Source organism: Gallus gallus, chromosome 12, assembly GCF_016699485.2.
Source record: "Gallus gallus isolate bGalGal1 chromosome 12, bGalGal1.mat.broiler.GRCg7b, whole genome shotgun sequence".
Lineage (NCBI taxonomy): Eukaryota > Metazoa > Chordata > Aves > Galliformes > Phasianidae > Gallus > Gallus gallus.
The window spans coordinates 19,535,159-19,553,138 of NC_052543.1; the positions used below are offsets into that span (position 1 = coordinate 19,535,159).

Consider the following 17,980-nt stretch of genomic DNA (forward strand, 5'->3'; position numbering starts at 1 on the left):
ATTTTTTAAAGTGTTTGTCAATCCACTGAAAAAACTAAACCCATTCCACATGCTGTTTGTGCCTTTCTCCAAAGGCCAAGGAAGCCAATTTAGTCTTCCTTTTTTCCAAGGCACATAAAAGGAAGCATTTGGCTACACACGCCTCCTTCCTGCTCTCCCTTGGCACCTGCAGAAAGCAAGCTTGCAGCCAATTCCTCACTGAAAAAGCAAAGAATTCCACACAAGTGTTTTGCAAGCCCAGATTTCTTTCTAAAGAGAATCAGCTCATGCTGAAACACAGCATTCTGCATTTCTGGGCCAAATGTTTGCCAAATGTCTACATAGCAGGACAATCCCATGACCTGGAAGAAATTCAGTTTCCACGTGAAAACGTTCCACAGCTGCTTTTGCACAACTCTCAGAGAACTGCAACGACTGACACCACACTCCTCCTCCCAGGTACAGCCGCAATAGTGCTTTTGTGTGAGAGCAGTGCAGGCAACAAATCATCAAGAGATTAATTGCTTCCTGCACCGACCCCCAGGAGCCATAGCCCTGCAGCTACCAAACAGACCTGAGTCCAGTGCTAACATCTGGGATCTCTGGGAAGAGCTCAGACAGGCCCATTTCTACAAGCTGCCTGCTCTGTCCCCACACCACTGAAGCCAGAGCTCAAAGCCAAATGCCAGAGCAATGCTGGCAGCACACATTCCCTGCCTGGGCCTAACCCCACGACTCACCTTCCCCAAGAGTCTGCTTCAGCAAGTCGTGCTTAGCCTGGAGCTTTGTGATAAGGTTACTGCCATTCAAATACTCTTTAAATTTCTGGAATTAAGAACAGAACAAGCAAGGTAGGTTAAGACTCTTGGCAATAATCATCTGTAATTGATGTATGCTTCTGCCTGGGGGGCGACTGAGGGGACACAGAGGCTGTCAGGCTCCAACAAACGAGGCGGTGGATGCACTGCAGGATGGAGCACGGTCTGATAATCACCTCCCACTGCCCCAGCCACAGTCCTGAAGGTCTTATTATTAGACTGGTCTCCTTGGTGCTGCACCCCCTGCCTGGGAATGCAAGTTGCTCCAAAGAAAAAAGTTCAAAGCAAACTTTCTCTTTGTCAGGCTTCTGAGAACAGCCTGGAAAATCAAAGAGGTTTTCCCTCCCCTGGCGGTGCTTTGGCCCCATACACACAAGTGATGCAGCAGAGCAGCTCAGGCAGTGGACGCACAGCACAATGAAAACCACGTGGCACAACTCACTGCACCGCCAGCCTGCTGTGCACCCAGGAGTGCTCCAGAGCAAGTGATTTTATAGAGGAGGAGTAAGGGAGACAGGCATGGAAAACAAAAGACCAAAAAAAAAAAAAAGGAAAAGTCACAAGTTCTTGCAAAATTAAAGAAACAAGCACAACTCAAAACAAACCGACGTGCTGATTTCTGCCCTCCCTGCCCACACAGAAATAACAATACTGCTTGAAAAATCATACTAATGTATACATCACAAGATGTATACATACATTAACTGTAGCTTATTAACCACATTTAAATGAGGGGCACTTCTGCTGAGCTAATGTCTTACTGCTTCAAGAGTGATAAGAGAGAGCCTTAAGAGCAGCACAGATGTGCAGTACCTGACCAAGGCTGCTGCTGCCCAGCATGCACACAGCACAGAATCCCAGCCAGCACAGCTTCCTGCAATGCCTGTGTAAGATGCTAATGGCTGTTTATCTCAACCCTAGGCCCAGGGCAGATTTTAGCTGTGTAGACCAGAAAGGGAAGGCTCAGCCAAGGGTTCAAAACAGGAAAGGCCTCCAGAGGATCCATCAGCTGGGCCTAACTGGAGCTGCTGCCCAGTGCTGAGCCACTCCTGCTGAATTCTGTAAACTTGGAGTCAAAACTGCTTGCTGCAGTTGTTCCATTAAAAATGAGAACAAGACAGACATTAAATTGTCATTCTCCATGCATTTCCATGCTGCTGTGAAATGCATTCCAATCCCAAACTATACAGAAGGCAAACAGTGAAAGACTGAATTGGTTCTTGCTCTTCACTAATGAGCGCTTAAAATGCAACACAGTCCTCGCAATTAATGCCCTGTGTCCTGCATCACATGATATGAGACTCACTGTAAAATAGAACATCTCAGTCTCCTGTTGGTTGGCTCTCCTCTTGGCAATGTTTATTTTGCTCATGTAGGTCTCTGAAGCAGCTGATTTGACCGACTCAGTGGAGCGACTGTGCTGGAAGGCATCTGAAACATCAAAATCTTCCACTGTCAGCATGTCCTGCAAAGTCTGCATTGTGGCATCCAGAGTTTTTCGTACCTATCAGGCATAAAAGACAACATGTTCTTGAAGCAAACAGAGAAAAAAAATGACATCTGGAGGCAAAACAACTGGCCCACAAGCAGCTCGTAAGTACCGGGCTTGCCCTAGCATGAGCTGCAAAGGGAGATCTCAGCACTGCACACCCCACACACGAGCACAAGAGGTGGGGAGAAGGATGAGCTCTTACCTCTTCGTTCTCTATCTTGAGGGTGGCCAGGCGGGACTGCAGCTGGTGGTACCGCATCAGCAGCTCAGTCTGCACAGGCTGCTGGGCGCTGACTTGGCACACCTGGGCAGGAGCATGGCAGAGACAGGAGAGGGGCTTAGTAAGTTGCAACACAGACCAAACACATACTAATGTATACCAGAAAGATTCCCTTGGCACCCACAAGCTCCTTGCAGCCCTCTCAGGCAGTGTGGTCCAGTTTCTAAGCAGCAGTGTTGTGGACCTGGGCTAGCACAAAGCCTTTCTACTCAGCATTTTAAAGCTGCACTCTGAAGTCTTCCAATTGCAGCAGGTAAATCAAAGCCCCACCATCAAATCTGTTGGACAGTTCAGCTGAGGATGAAACCAAAGGCTTCGTAACTGGGAGAGGACAAAGAGCAGATTGAAAGGAGGAGTGCTGCTAATGAGCTAAGCATGTCATTAAAAAAGGAAATGTGAACAGTTGCATATGAAGACAGAGCAGAGGGGAAGAAATAACGTAAGCGTGATGGCTAAGAGGGACCAGGCCTAGGCCAGGCTGCAAGGCAGCTCCACAGCAGTGAGCACCGTACCTCATCCCCCATGTGGGGCTGGAACTCGAACTTCAGTGGAGGGCAGAAGACCTGATTGCACATGTCCATGATGGTGTGCTTGTCGCTCCGAGCATCCAGGTTGTCCACAGCATTCTCAATGATGTCCAGGCCCTCGTGGCGGGAGGTCTCCAGGTTGTACTCAGCAGACAGGTATGTCCGGAAGGTCCGTGCAAGGCTGGCATGGAACCCCAGGTCACAGCACTGTGGGACAGCAAGGCATGGCTGACTTAGGAACAGGTACCACCAGCACTGCCACTGCTGTGCCATCAGTGCACTGCAACACCACAAGGAAAGGAGAGAAAGAAAGAGGACTGAGGAAGAACAGGTACGAGGGGCACATGTAGCTGGGCCGTGCACTACCCTGCACTGGTGTCCGGGCACAGCAGAAGAATTTAATGTCTTTGGCTTTGCTGGAAAAAAGACACAAGTCGTTCTCAGGCAGGAGACAGCTAAAAATTATCACACAAAAGCATGGTTCTTCTGGCTGCTCAGCACCAGGGCAGGGCCGCACTGATGACAGAGTGCCTGCCCTGCAAAAGTCCCTGGGACAAGCAGCCAGAGGGCCACACTGTGGGCTGCCCAGGGCTCTCCTCAGCTCCAGCAATCCTGCCAGTGCCTTTTGCACAGAGAAACCATTCCCTGAGTTACTCCATACTGACAGATGCTTGAGCACAGTGGTACCGAAGGGCTCTGCAGGGCACGCATGGCCCTTCCACCCTTGCCAGGAAGCTCATAACAAGGCTGTTCCTCATGCACAAATGATCGTGTTCATCTTGGAGAACACGACAAAACTGAGCTAACTGCCTAATGCACAGTATTTGGGCAGCAAAACCCTGTTTTTAAACTCTCTTTTTGATATAATTGAATTTGGCACGTTAAGTATAGCAACAGCTCAGGGATTTGCTGCTCTGAACACCAAATCACAGCTGAGCAAGCAGCAGCTCCTATCCCAGCAGGTCTCCTCCCAGTCCCCAAAGGACGGCAGCACAGCATCAGGCGCAGCCCTGCAGCAGGCACCCAGCACAGGGATGCCAGAAGTGGCTCTGTGGGGAAAGGAGAGACATGGTGAGGCACAGCCGGGAGCTGGAGAGCAGCATATCCAACTGAGCTGTGCTAATGGGGCTGCAAGGAGGCTGCAATCCAGAAATGAGGCACATCTATTTCTAGACATAAGAGGACTGAAGTTCCTGACAAAGGATGTGAAGTTAGATAACACCACAGCTTCATCCCACTGTTGGGGGTTCCATAATCGCATGTCCCCATGATGCCCTTTCTGGCTCCTGGCACAGCCGGGGCACAGTGACACACATTGTCACCAGCACAGCCTGTGAGCAGCAGTCACACACGGTCTGAAGTTTACACATACTTGCACACGAGTGCAATGATCTGCAGGGACACTCCCAAGGAGTGGAGGGTTGCAGCACAGAGCAATGTCTGTTGGAGGCACTGAGGGAGAATGTGCTGATGGGCACTGTGAGAGCGCTGCTGCAGCAAGCAGAACTGAGCTGGCACCTGCCAGCCACATACGCTACAGTTAAGAAGCTCTGTTGTCACACAGATTAAAGAATGAGCAGAAAGTCCTCGTTGTCTGAGCTGTAACCAACTCACCCAGAACCCCAGCTCACCCGCCAGACTCCCCTCTACTTCTGGCAGCACGAAGCCATCTTCACAGGGCAGATGCCCCTCCTCCAACTCCGCAGTGCTCACAGGAATCACTTCTAACCAATGCAGAAAGGCACAAAAAGTGCCTCTGTATCAGAACATCAGCACTGACAAACTCACAGTGAAATGTGAAGACTCAGCTGGTGCCACAAGCAGCTCCAGCCAGAGAAGTCACCTCTCTCCTCCTGCCCACGTGAAGGGACAGCCCTCAGCTCACATCACGTCACACAGAGCTGTTTGCTGGTCTGTGCTGCAATGAGCAGTGACAGCACAACAGGACTGCTCCTGCTTGCAGATCCACGGCGCGCTCTGCTTGTCCCCAGCAGGGGTAGGACTGATTAAATGGTCATAATCCACTATTCATCCTACTGCTATTTAACTCCTACATTTATTAGTTAAAAATAGGGACAGTTAAGGACTGGTGCAGCTCTGCCTTCAGCAAACAACACTCAAAAAAATGGTTCTTCGGGGAATCAAAGTGGGGTGCAAACTGGATACAGCACCGTGAGTCTCTGAGGAGGTAACGCATGATACGTGTGAAAAGAAACACTACTGAGATCTCTGCAGAGTTCATGCTGCAGCCAGCAGAGCCCAGCACAGGGCAGCAGCTCGCTATGTGTCCCAGCACTGAGGCCCTGAGCACTGTGCTAGCACTGCGTGCACTGCTGGCTGGAGGGGAAAGGAGCACCAGCAGTCACGCCATTCCCACAGAAACACACCAAGTATGAAGGGGAAACAACAAAAAAAGAACTTCACGCTTGGATCCCAGCTCCAGAACAAATGGCATTTTCTCACCCTTCTCATCCCCCTTTGATGGAAAATAAATTAGAAGCACAAATAACCACCCTTAGCACTTCTGCAGCGCCTTTCATCTGAAGAGCTCTAAGCTCTTCGTATATTAATTCCTTAAGTCTCGTACCACCCCTATGAGGGCTGGAAGTATTACAGTGCTCAGCTGGAGAAACAGCCAGACCCAGGAGCTCACACAGCTCCGCTCGGAGCGCTGAGGCAGCCGCATGCACCCTGCCCTGTGCCCAGCACAGCTGCCGGGCTGAGGGCTGCAGAGCAGCAGCTCGGGGTGAGTTGAGGGTCCCCCCTGCCTGCTCCCCCCAGAACTCCAGCACGGCAGCTCTGCAGAAACACAAAGTTCTCGTACAGCAAGGCTATAGCAGTACCAGGCCTCACAGAAAACAAAGTGCTTTCTGAAGCACTGATTCATCTCACTGTTTGCATAGTTAGAAGATACTTAACCCGTTTCAAAGCACAAAATAATGCTTTACCAAGGTAACACTGCACTTGGCTGTGCCAATGCTGGGTACCAGCACCTATCTCGCACCTGGAGGTACCTTCAGGTCTTCAGAGAAGCAGTCCAAGAAAACACAGTGTTCAGTTCAGTGCTCAGAACAGCAGCAGCCCTACAGCCTACAGCCACCACACCTCCCTCAGAGCCATCAGCATGGAAACAAGTCTGGCCACAACAGCATCCCAGCACAGGTACAGGAATGCCCGGCCACGACAGACAGCCCCTTCCACGACAGACAGACCGCAGCCCCACGCAGCCCCTTCCAAGCCCCGCTACGGTAATTACCTCCATGGTTCCCAGAGGGGGTTTTTTTCCAAAGGATTTCTGACCCACATTTCACTCTGCCCCTTAATCCCCCTATTGCACTCCTCTCCTGCGTACACCTTCTTAGGCCCTTTGTGCATGTGTGTTGGTTTGGGTTTTTTCCAAGATGAACTCATTGGTAAATTAATCTCCTAAAGGACATTGGGACCTTGAGAGGCTATTGGTTCACACGACTGGGAAAAGCACAGAGTGTTGAGAAGGAATTCTGCTCTCCCAGGGAACATCCTGTAGCCTTTTGTGCCGCGCTAACAAGGTCCATCAGACAAAGGCTGCTCACAGCCCTCAAGCAGCAGAATTTATAGGCTGCACGATACCCCAAGCCATAAAACAACCTGCAAGCGGGCTTCATTAACCTAGCAAGGCAATTTCAATGTCTGTGGTGTCTGCATGAGGAAGTAATCGTTTACTAGGCACAAACTTTGGGGAACAACCACATAGTTTTGCTGTATTATTAAAGCCAAGACAGGCAAAGTTTAAGAGCTGAGTGCTGGCCGGATCCTGCAGTTTAACACAGCACTCTAACAGCAGCTCAGAAAAAAGCACTGTTATTGGGTTATCACAACTGAAGGCGCTGCTGACAAACGGGGAGTACAGCAGCTATTGTATTAACCACCTGCACACAGAAACAGAACGTGAGTTTCCTAACCAGGGTACCGGCGTGAGAACAGAAGGTGCCAAACTCCTGAAAGCAAATGGAGTCAGCTCACCTCTCTCCCCTCCCCTACATCCACACCAGCCCTGCTTTGAAAAAGATCACACAGACCGAATCCTTTTCCTCCCATTCATCCCCTCGCTCTGCATGAGGCTCAGAACACAGCAGGTCCATCCGGATTCTCTCTGCTGCCACTGCCACCTCCGCCGGGCCGGCCCCGCCGCGCCGCACACACCGCCCGCAGGTCACTGCAGAGAATTCAGTCCTCAGCTCGGGCCCCGGCAAGCCCCACTCCACAGTGCATCACCACCGCCAGCCGCAGCCACCTGGGGCACAGCAAAGCACTGCTGCACAGCACCAGTGCCTCCTCGGGCCTCAGTTCTCTGCCCGACGCCCAGTGAAAGCTGTGCCAAAAGCACATATTCCCTCGAGTCCCACAGCAGGGCAGCTACCAGTGGCTTTCCCAAACTGCTTCCCGAGCACCACCTGACCTCATTAAAAATAACAATGTCATCAGCACTTTCCAGTGACCGAAACTTCTGGCAGCAGTTCAATATTCCTAAGAGTTCCCTTCCTTTACCCGCTTGTTTGTTTGTCCCAGGCGCAGCCAACGCTCCATCCGTGCAGACACAGCACATCCCAGGGCGATGTCAGGAGCTGACCCAGCCTGGGGACCCACTGCCACGCCGTGCCCCGCTGCTACCCTCTGTGGGAACACTTCAAATACTGCACAGCTATTGAGCAGAGCTCCAGGGGGACGGAAACAGCTTTATCTCCATTCCACACGCAAGGCCAGAGATTAATTTGGTCACACACTTAATGACAGAAATAAGAACACAGGTGCTTTAATAGAAACACGATTCTTCTGAGGGAAGAGGCAAATGATGTTCTTTCAGCCCAAGTCTAATCTGACGTGCTCCCTATTTTTCACCTTTCTGCAGAAGGACACAGCAGGGCCATTGGAGCCAGCAGGGCACAGCCCCTCCAAGTGTTTCATCTGCCATCACAGCCCGGCCCTGGGAGCGCTGCTCGCCCTCCCCAGCAGCTGGGACCTCATCTCTCACCAGGGGGATATTAGCAGAGGCTTTGTTCTAAGAGTCTCATTTTGCACTGCCGCTGAGGGCACAAGGAACATCAAGGCTGTGCCTAACAGATGGCACGGAGCCCTCAGTGACTGGGGAAAGCACCGCTGTCAGGTGCTCCAGAGCTCTGACTGTCTGATTTACACACAGATCGAGAGGCTGTGGGAGGCAATTCTGCTCAGTGTGAAGGGTGTGCAGGAGCTCCGCACCACGGGGCCCCGCACAGCACAGCAGCTGGCGCTGGGCATGAGGGCAGAACTCACCTCCTCTGCTCACAGCCTCTGCTGCACCCCGTGGAGTACCAGGATGGCACCAGAAGGCAGCTGACTGCATCCTGCATGCTCTGATGGTACCAACCTGGTGTCTGCAAGCAGCACCAGCACTTGAGTGAAAGGCACTACTGCACCATCCTAAGTTATTCAGATTAAAATACTAACTTTAAAAGCACAGCTGAAAACACTTGCTTTCTTCATTTTCCTTCACAGAGATTACATATGGACAGAAAGCGCAATATCACTCTCTCCAGGGGCACCCAATGGAAAGAATTACATGGGATCCCCTTCTTCTGGAACTTTCCAAAGCCTTCCGTGCCGTGCTCTTGCAAAACATCTGTACAGAAGTCTGTTCAAATAAACTGCTTTCTTTGGGGATTTAAAATTAGGGCACCCACGTACAGCACACACAGCCAATACTTTGCTTCCATTGGTGACCAGGATGTGTCATTAAGGGAATTCAGTTGCACAGCGTCAAAGATGTTTCAGTTAAAGCCCCCTGAAGGGATTTCCTGAAGTGTGGAAGAAAAGCCATCTGCTGACTGCAGTGGAAGGGTCAGCACAAGGAAATAAAGTTGGGAAGAATAACATAAACAGCCAGAGCTGAACTGGAACTCATCACCTCCCCAGGAAATCAAAGGCTCAGAAGCTCCACAGAAATAAGGCACTCTTTCTTAAAAAAGAAAAAACACACAATGAGGGAGAGAAGAGTGTGTGTGAGGAGAGAGGATGGAAACAGGAAGAGAAACCCGTGATGAGTCAAGGAGTTCTCACACCTCGCTGCTTGGTGGCCTTCATGCTTCAGTTACTGAGTATTCTTTCTAACGTGGCTAAACTCATCTGCAGCGACAAAGAGAATAAGGAGGACATACTAAGAATATATTTTACCCTATCTTAAAATCTGGAAATCCTGACGGGATTTTGCATCAGACTTATTTCAATTAATGCTTGGAAGAATACACACACACCAGTTGGTTAGAAGGAGATTAACACTTCGACTCATGCTGGAATTGAGCATTCAGTGAACACCAGGCCAGAAGGCCAAGCCGGTGCTCACAGGTCAGGCAGTGATCTGCTCCCTGAAGCTGCCTTAGCAGGAAGGAGCTGCGCAGTGCAATCTATACTGCTGTGAAGGCTCCTATTAAAGGAGGAGACGGAAAACTCTTCTCCTGAATCATTTAAAAGCAGCTCATAGGAGTCCCTGATATACACACGTTTTCGATCCCTGTCATTTCTACAAAAGCTGCTCCTGGGAGTTGCTGCCCTGAGGCGATTTCCTGCAAGGAACGTTTCAGATACAACCCAGAAGGAGCCCTTCCTAACTAGGGAAGCACTTCCATCTGCTTCACTGCCACCAGAGCTGAGTGCTGAGCACCTATCCAAACTGATAGAAACTGCAGATACACATAGCAGAAAGAACAGGTTTCTGTTTTCAACGACGACAAAGAGGATGCATGTATTTTTATGAGAGTTTACCCATTTCAAATGCAGAGTAATGGATGGGCCAGGAGGAAACCTGAGGACCACCTGGCTTGCCCCAAGGCAAATTCTACTGCAAAGGCTCTGGACCTTGAAAAGCTCCAGCTGCAGAAAACCCTGTGTGGGAGCCGCAGAGGATGAGGCTGTCATTTAGTAGTAAAGGAAGCACCATTTCTGCACGATTCCTAAGACAAAACCAACATACAGTGACACCCGGATCATAGCCTGCTTGTGATACCACACAAAAGATACATGGAGCTGGATCCAAATCTGGGCTCCTCTCCCTGTGCTCCCCTGAAGGTACTGCTATGCATGCTGACTCACACCATGCAGTTATAACCAAAACTCTGTTTTTTTTTCCAGACAACAACAGAAGTTTCTATATAGCATAGATATAAATCAATTACTTTGCTGTGTGATCACATGACCACCATAAAGTTCAGAAGGCTGACTACCATATAGTGACAGCTCCAGTACTGCACATACACACCTACATCAGCTGAGAAGGAAGTCACATGCATGCATGCAACTGCACGAGAAAAAAAAACAGGGAAAAAAAATCCAAGCTTACAGCACCTTATCAGGCCTCAGGTAAGCATATTTTAAAGTCCAAACAAATTCTCCTTCATTACTATCACGTGGGCATGAGTGCATTTAGGAACCAAACCACATCTAAGATTGAGCTGTGCACTCATCAGCACAAAGCAGGCAGGATGTATGCAGAAGAGGAAGCACTTACATCAATGAGGTCAGAGACATCGTGGATATAGTATTTACTGACAGCTGCGTTGGTGGCTGCCAGGTTCAGCAGGTAGTCATTCCTGGCTTTAGTACACTTCAGCTTGTTCTCAGAGTATTTGGCTTGTCTCTGAAAAAGTAAAACAGAGTATTAGAGCACATACAGGATGTTCCTGTCTCAGTTCCTCCTGCTGCAGGGCCCCACAGCACCCCAGAGCGCAGGTGTGATGCATGAATTAATAAGGTTTGGTATCAGGTATGAAAACAGGCATCTTTGCCAGGCTGGAAGGGATCACATCTGAATGCCTCTGGTACAATCAACCAATGCACAATAAGCACATTCTGATCAGATATACCTAGTGCATCCCAAGCACAGCCGTTCCTCCTTTATCTGTACGTTCATGGAAGTTTTGGCAACAATCGCAACTGGAGGGCCAAATTTTCCTCCCAGATATGCTGACATGCATCTGGATTTACTCCAGGTTTAAGCAGCTGTATCAAAGCAGAGTCTGGCCCAGAGGCCCAAACTACAAAATTCAGAACAGTACCCAGAATTCAGAACTCTGCAATAGCAGATGTGCTTGGATCTGGGGCATTTGCTCAGGAAGATCACTAGCCTGAAGGTTTAGCACAGAAGATTAACCCTTCCCAGAGGCCTGCTGCAGGACAGTGCCCCAGCGCCGGGTCAACACACGTGCTTAAGAAGCTATTGCTGTTCTCAGAAATTAACAGAAGAATTAACCAGTTTTCAAGATTCCAACATCCAGGGAGAAGCTGAGGCAAGAGTGGTGCTAAATGCTTCGGCTAGCAAAGCCACCCGAGGGCTGCACCTTAAATCTCAGGCAGCCTGTGCAGGAAAAGCATTTATTTTATGTATCCAACTCATTTTTATTCTGTCTCAAGGAACCCTGAGACAGCTACAGCTCACTATCAACAGCAAAACACACGAGTGCAGTTACAGCCATGCTTCCTAATGCCTTCCAGGGAGACAGGAGCAGCTGCACAGAAGTGAAATGGATCAGAGCTAAGCTCCCACTGCACAGGCAGCCCCAGACAGCCCCGGGCTCCAGCCTGGCTCCTCACCCCACACACCCACCTTCTCCTTCATCTTCTCAATCTTCTTGACGGAGCTCCGCCGCTGTGGCCTCTCCTCGTGCCGCAGAAGGTTCACGCTCACATCCCCTGACTTGTTGAACTGCTTTTCCTCCTGCTTCTCTGCCTCCTTCAGCTTGCTCTCAGCACTGATGCTTTCTGCGTGATACATGTGGTAGGTCTTCATCACCTGAGGGAACAAGACTGAGTGAGCCAGCTGCTCCACAGCCAGGAGGCACCAATGTGTGAGGGTAGGACGACAGCTGTGGGCAGTGGGAAGCTCAGTCCTGGCTGTGCCAAGGCTGCCTGAGGCCACTGTGGCATTAAGGAGCAAAAAGGTGGGAAGAAAAAGCCCCAGAATGAGTCCTGTTTTGAAATAGCACAGAGCTGACATTAGAACCACTACACACTGCTTCTCCACTGCATCAAGAGCAGCAGCCATGCCTCCAGCACACACTGCATTAATGGATCATCTTCCTACAGGGAGATGAGAAGTGTCCTCCAGTGCTTTGCAGATGGGATTGGGGTGTCCACAACAAGAGACTGCGAGGAGGGCGTGATCAGCCTGATGCCACTTTGGACCCAACCCCTCTCTTCCTGCAACTGAACTTACTAAGCCAACAGTGTAGCAGAGCACACCCCTGCTCTACCATCCCAACCACAGACCTCAGCTTGAAGGTGGAGGAGCTGCAAGTTCAAGCAGAAATGGAGTGTCTCCCATCACCCCTGAATCCCCATCTCACTGCCACCATAAGCACAGTCAGTGCCAGGTGGAGTGCAGCAACATCTCTTCCTCTAAACCCACCAGTGCCAGCAGGGGACTGGACACAGCACTGATCTGCTGCCAGGAAAACTCACAGCCTCCACTGCAGCATTTTCTTTTGGATACAGAAGCCCAAAGGGCACAGTTGTGATCATTTTAATAGAGCTGGCAAGGGGAACACATCTGCTCTTCTCTCGTTATGCCTTTAGTCACGCTGTCCCCTTTTATCATTTCCCCTTGGGATCTGGATGTCTCAGTTCACATTGCCCTGACAAGGCAGGGAGGACTGGCTTCTCACTGAGGATGAGAGCTCTGGTGGAACACACAGGCACCAGCAGCAAGAGGCTGGGACAGCCCAGGCAGAGTTGCAACAGAATTCCCCTGAAATGGCTGAGGTTAAGCACAGCTCCAGGTAGCAGGTACATGAACACTGAGCCCACTGCCCTCCAACTGCTGCAAGGAAGCCTCCACAAATCCCTGGGATTTGTTTTAGGCAGCTGCAAGGAACAGCAAGCAAAGGCTCCTGCCCTGTTTCTGAGATGGCCTGCCTCAAAATCCTGCACGTTTGAGCCACGTATTTCAAACTGCAGTTTCTGCAGTGAGCACCACAGCATGCACACAGAACACACTGAAACGTGTTCAGTCACTTTGGCATAAGCTGGAAACATCAGACAGTGCAGAGACCTGTAAAAAACTACACAGTTTCCACACACTGACCAGAATTACCCTCTCAAGGCCTTACAAAGCAGCCCAACCCGGCACACATCCTACAGATACACAGCTTGGACGCAGGTAGGACAAACAGCTTCCTTGTGCTGCCTGCACATGGATGGCATTTCACAAGAACAAGCTCTGTGCCCATTGAGGCAGGCATCCTTGTTCTGCACCTAGTTCTGTTGGCAGCCAGGGTTATGGGGGTGCAGCCCCTAGGTGCACAGTGTGCTGCCATGAACACATCAGCTCAGCCCTGAGATATCCCAGAACAACACAAGCACACAGGATCGGCCTGCAGGCCAGGCACGCAACCAGGCCTCTTCTACCTGAAATCTCAAGGACAGGAGACTAGGAACTGGAGGTGAGCTGGTCAGTACCGAGGGGACTTAAGGCAACCCTGTTTGTCTGACAAGGCCCGACTTTTCACTCGTGTTCCACCATAATTTCTGAAATGAGCATGCCTCTCCCCACTCTCTCCCAGCAGGATGACACAACTGGTCTATCTTAGCAGCAAGGTCAGCCCAAAGAAACCGCAAAGTTCCTCCAGCCATTCCAGCCTGTTTGACCATTCAGACACCTCTCTTCTGCAGGTGGGAACAAAGCAGTAAGCAGGGTGGTATCTCTGTTCACATGGAAACAAGTTTTGCCACAGACTCAAGGAGGACCCAAATCACACTGTTTTCCTTGCAGTTCCCTTCCCTGCAGTTCAGCCCCAGAATGGTTCTGATGCTCACAGACCCAGCGGTGTCCCTCAGGTGATGCTCCTGTCCCAGGGCCACGTTCCGAGTACACTGCTCCACAGGCACCAAGCCAACCCAGCCCTCTTTATTCTCTGCTTGCTTTGCATCTGCCTTGCTGCTGCTGTAATTAATCTTAATTAGTCACTGTTGCTAATGCAGCTTGTGACATTCAACCATCACCAACACGATCCCAGATCTCTTGCGGGCTTTTTATCCAACCTGGCTGCCCACCCACACTGCAGGTCTCACAAAAGCTGTCCTTCAGCAACCAATGCAGAAACAAACCTGTAAAGAGAGAATCTGTGCCAGAAATTCTGAGTGGTATCACTCACACTCTGTAGCTTAGGTCTATTTTTCAAAAAGTGGAATAAAATGGTTGTTTAGGAATAAACCTTCTGCTGCATCATCTGTGCAACAGAAGCATGCAGAAAGGAATAAAGCAGACATCCTCTCCCTTGCAGGATGGCACAGGGTGAGAGCCCTGCGAGGTGCCTGCAGAGCCTGACAGACACTTTGCTCTGACAGTCACACTTCTGTGCCCCTGCACTGTGCACAGCACGAGAGCCAGGAGCCCATGCTTACCGTGTACAGCTCATTGGTAACTTTCAGGAGTTCTTCATGCATCTGTAAGCCAATTTCTTTACTCTGGAAGACAAAAAGAATAAGAATTTACACTGTCATGCCCACAATGCATATTTCTGAAAGCAAAATACATTTTGGAGGGGAGAATAAAACCACAGGACACTCAATCATTCCACACACACCTCTCTCAATCCTCTCCTCCAAGCACATTTCCCAGGCCCACCACCATGGCACCAGAGCCCTGCAGGGCCAGCAGCAGCGAGCCACCAGTGTGTGTGTGGTGAGACTTGGGGCCTTGGCACCACCCAATGGTACCATGAGAGAGTGGGGAAATGGGGCCCACAGGAGTGCCCAGCCCCAGGGAGGTGAGCTGAGCTGAGGGCCTTCCCCAGCTCATCGAGCAGAGGAGCACAGCAGCCCAAAGCAATCACAGAATGGCCCGGGTTGGAAGGGACCCCAAGGATCATGAAGCTCCAACCCCCCCGCCACAGGCAGGGCCGCCAACCCCCACATTTAATACCAGCCCAGGCTGCCCAGGGCCCCATCCGGCCTGGTCTTGAACACCTCCAGGGATGGACGGGGCATCCACAGCCCATCTGGGCAGCTGGTCCAGCACCTCACCGCTCTCACAGTAAAGAACTTAAGCAGTAAAAGCAACGGAGGAGCACTGCCTCTGCAGAAGAACACAGCTCACAAACAGACAAGCTGGCCAGGAAGCAGGAATTGTTCTCTGCTTTTGTGCACTGCGTGGCAAACCCAAGTGCAGTGAAGCATGAAGCATCTGTTCCAGGCCTCCCAGCTCCCAAGTCCAAGAGAGTCCTGGTCATCTCCTGGAAATGCGTTCACACCCATTCCACAGAGAACAAAACACAGCAACACATTCAGACTGCCGCTATCTCGCTGCATTTTTCACATTGCTATCATGCCTGCAGGGTTTTCCTTTCCTTCTTTCATTTCTCAGTGCGGTGGGTGGACCTTAGCAGCACAGCTGGGTTTGGAAATGCCTGTCTTCATGCCTTGTGCTCCCAGAGATCTGCCCGCACCACCCCTCTGCCCATCACAAGGCTTTTCCACTCTTTGCTCTGCAGCAGCGTTAAAAGACAAAAAACTGCAGATTTTAATTACAGATATTATTTTTAAAAATGAAACGGCTTCACAGCATGAGAAATGCCCCAGGGGCCTTTTTACAGCCCTGCACAAACCCTGTCTAATGCCCTTCCTGCTCCAGAAGCTGCAAAGGCAGCGTCAGTGGGGCTGCCAGCCCACAGCTGGGCTCTATTTTTTCCATCTCAAACATAAAACCAAAATACAGATGGCCTCCTCTTCCAGCCTGCCCATGGCAGCAACGTTTAGAAATAAGGGAAATCAAAATGCTGGCTTAATTTGCTACAAATTCTTAACAAAACAGAATGCATACACAAACACACAGTACGGCAGATCCTCGTGCCATTTTGGAACTGCTGCACTTCTACTTGAGGTCTGTGCTGGTCCACGCATCGCCCAACCTGAGTCCCCAAGACAATAATGCAGACCAGCACACGCCATTCTGTTGTTATCATGCAGCAGCCCAGGATGGAGTTGGAACTCTGGCAGCCCACTGGGATAACCCCGCGGGCTGCAGCCAGCAGGGAAGCAGGGCTGCTCCACAGCCAGAGCAGCACATCGCAGCTCAGCTGCCTACTGCTCAACAAAGCCCCATAACTGGACGTGGTTGAGGGCTGTGCTCTCCTCCAGAGCTGTGTCAGCACTACGCTAACTGCCCTGTACAACAAGAACACACACCTGTGGGTACCCAACTGCTTCTATTTGCATCCGTCAGCAGCATCACCTGCCTCTCTACTTTGATCTGACAGACTCATTACAGACACCTGCTGCCAGATGGCCACTCCATGCTTCAGAATAAGAATCACCAGGACTTCTCAGCCCAAACACTTCACATTTGGCTGTGACTGCAGCCATAAGCCAGCACCCCTGCTCTGCCCTCAGTGCCCGCCGTCACCGCTCTGACCTGAGCCAGCCACAGCCTCTCCCAGGCAGGACACAGCATTGCGAAATGACTGCACCACACTTACATAATGGAGTTTCCAATTTCACAGCCACAACAGTCAAAGTTCACAAGCTCAGAATAAAGCTCACTGTGAGCTTAAAAGCCTACGGCCTCTTCCTCTCTCCACCCCCTTCTGCTGAAGCCCATCTACCGCTTGTGGTGCTGCAGCACGGAGCAGAGCGGCCGCCCACCCCCGCAGCACCCGGGTGGGCTCCACCCAAACCCAGCAGTGGGTGCTGTGCAGCTGCACGGCTGCTGCTCCCTGCCTCCCCTGTAATTATACCCCAGATCTCTCAGTGGAATCTTCTTGGCTAGGAAACATTAATTATAACTTGAAGATATGTTTCAACTAAGTATAGATCCCCCTCCAAAACACAAAACAAAGACAGCAAGTTTAAAAAAAAAAAAAAGGCAGTTTCTTTCAGATTTCCTCAAATAACTCCATGCATTTTGCACATAAGGCAGAACCACCCCATTGGCTTACTGGCTGGGTGACAACACAATTCTCATGAAAGCCAACTGGAAAACCCATGCACATTAGAAGTTTAACTTTAGATATCAATTAGAATTAGATTTTATAGATTATAATTAGATTACAATTAGAATTTCATGCAAAGAGTGAAGCAAGGAAAGTAAAGGATAAGGGCACCCAGTGTTACAGGTCACTGCAGCTATCTGGAAACCAGCATCACAGTACTGCAATTCAGGCCCTCCACAGCCAGGTCCGACACACGGCTCCCGCTCACACTGCAGCACCAAGCAGATGGCAGTCAGGAGGTGCTGAGTGCCCAGACAGCTGCTGGGAACCTCCAGCCCCTCCATCCCCACCCCCCAACTGCCTGGCCTTGGGACTCTCATTTGGAGCAAGCACCAGAGCCAGCAGCAGCACCAGATCGCAGGGAGTACCCAGGACATGAGCTGCTTCAGCAGGGATCTGCACGGCGGCCTGTTGGACCCCAAGCCCTACACCTGCAGGAGACGAGGGCAGGGACACCCAGCACTTCCAGCTGCCCCTCTCCTGCAGGAAAACTAGAGCCTGGGTCCCAAAGCGAGAGCTTCCCAAAGCCAGCGGGCCCAGAGCCAGCTGTAGCCACTGTCCTTGCTTTCTTGTGCAGCCCGGGGGAGCCCACACAGCCATCATTTTCAAAGCTAATTTTAGACATTTAAATAGAGCACAAAGAAATAGCTCAGCTGCTGTTCACGAGTCTCATTGCCATGGAGGGACCACAGGTGTGCCCCGTTTACAGGCCTACTTCTGTGCAGACAGTACCCAGGAGCCCTGCAGCCTGCTGATGGGGACCAGAGCGAGCAGCACTCAGAGTGAGCACCCATTGCGACAGAGCCTCTCCCAGACTCGGGCAGGTGAGAGCTGACAGACCCACCTCACCTGGCCCAGTTCTGCTGTCTGCCTTTTCAGTAACAGAAAAA

At 50.8% G+C, this 17,980-nt stretch overlaps 1 protein-coding gene across 9 annotated transcripts in view; it reads right to left on the reverse strand.

Moving 5' to 3' along the window:
* Positions 1-17,980, reverse strand: part of SRGAP3 (SLIT-ROBO Rho GTPase activating protein 3) — a 68,115-nt gene that overhangs the window by 18,445 nt on the left and 31,690 nt on the right. For all 9 annotated transcript variants that reach the window (XR_001468582.4, XR_005839159.2, XR_003077332.3 and 6 more), the window contains exons 4-10: positions 14,506-14,568; positions 11,711-11,896; positions 10,616-10,744; positions 3,082-3,303; positions 2,492-2,593; positions 2,104-2,301; positions 720-804 (exon numbers count right to left, since the gene is read on the reverse strand). Coding sequence is in view for 6 of the 9 variants with exons in the window: in NM_001389276.2 (NP_001376205.1) it covers positions 720-804; positions 2,104-2,301; positions 2,492-2,593; positions 3,082-3,303; positions 10,616-10,744; positions 11,711-11,896; positions 14,506-14,568 (985 nt within the window). In the remaining 3 variants the exon portion in view is untranslated. The remainder of the gene's footprint in view (positions 1-719; positions 805-2,103; positions 2,302-2,491; positions 2,594-3,081; positions 3,304-10,615; positions 10,745-11,710; positions 11,897-14,505; positions 14,569-17,980) is intronic.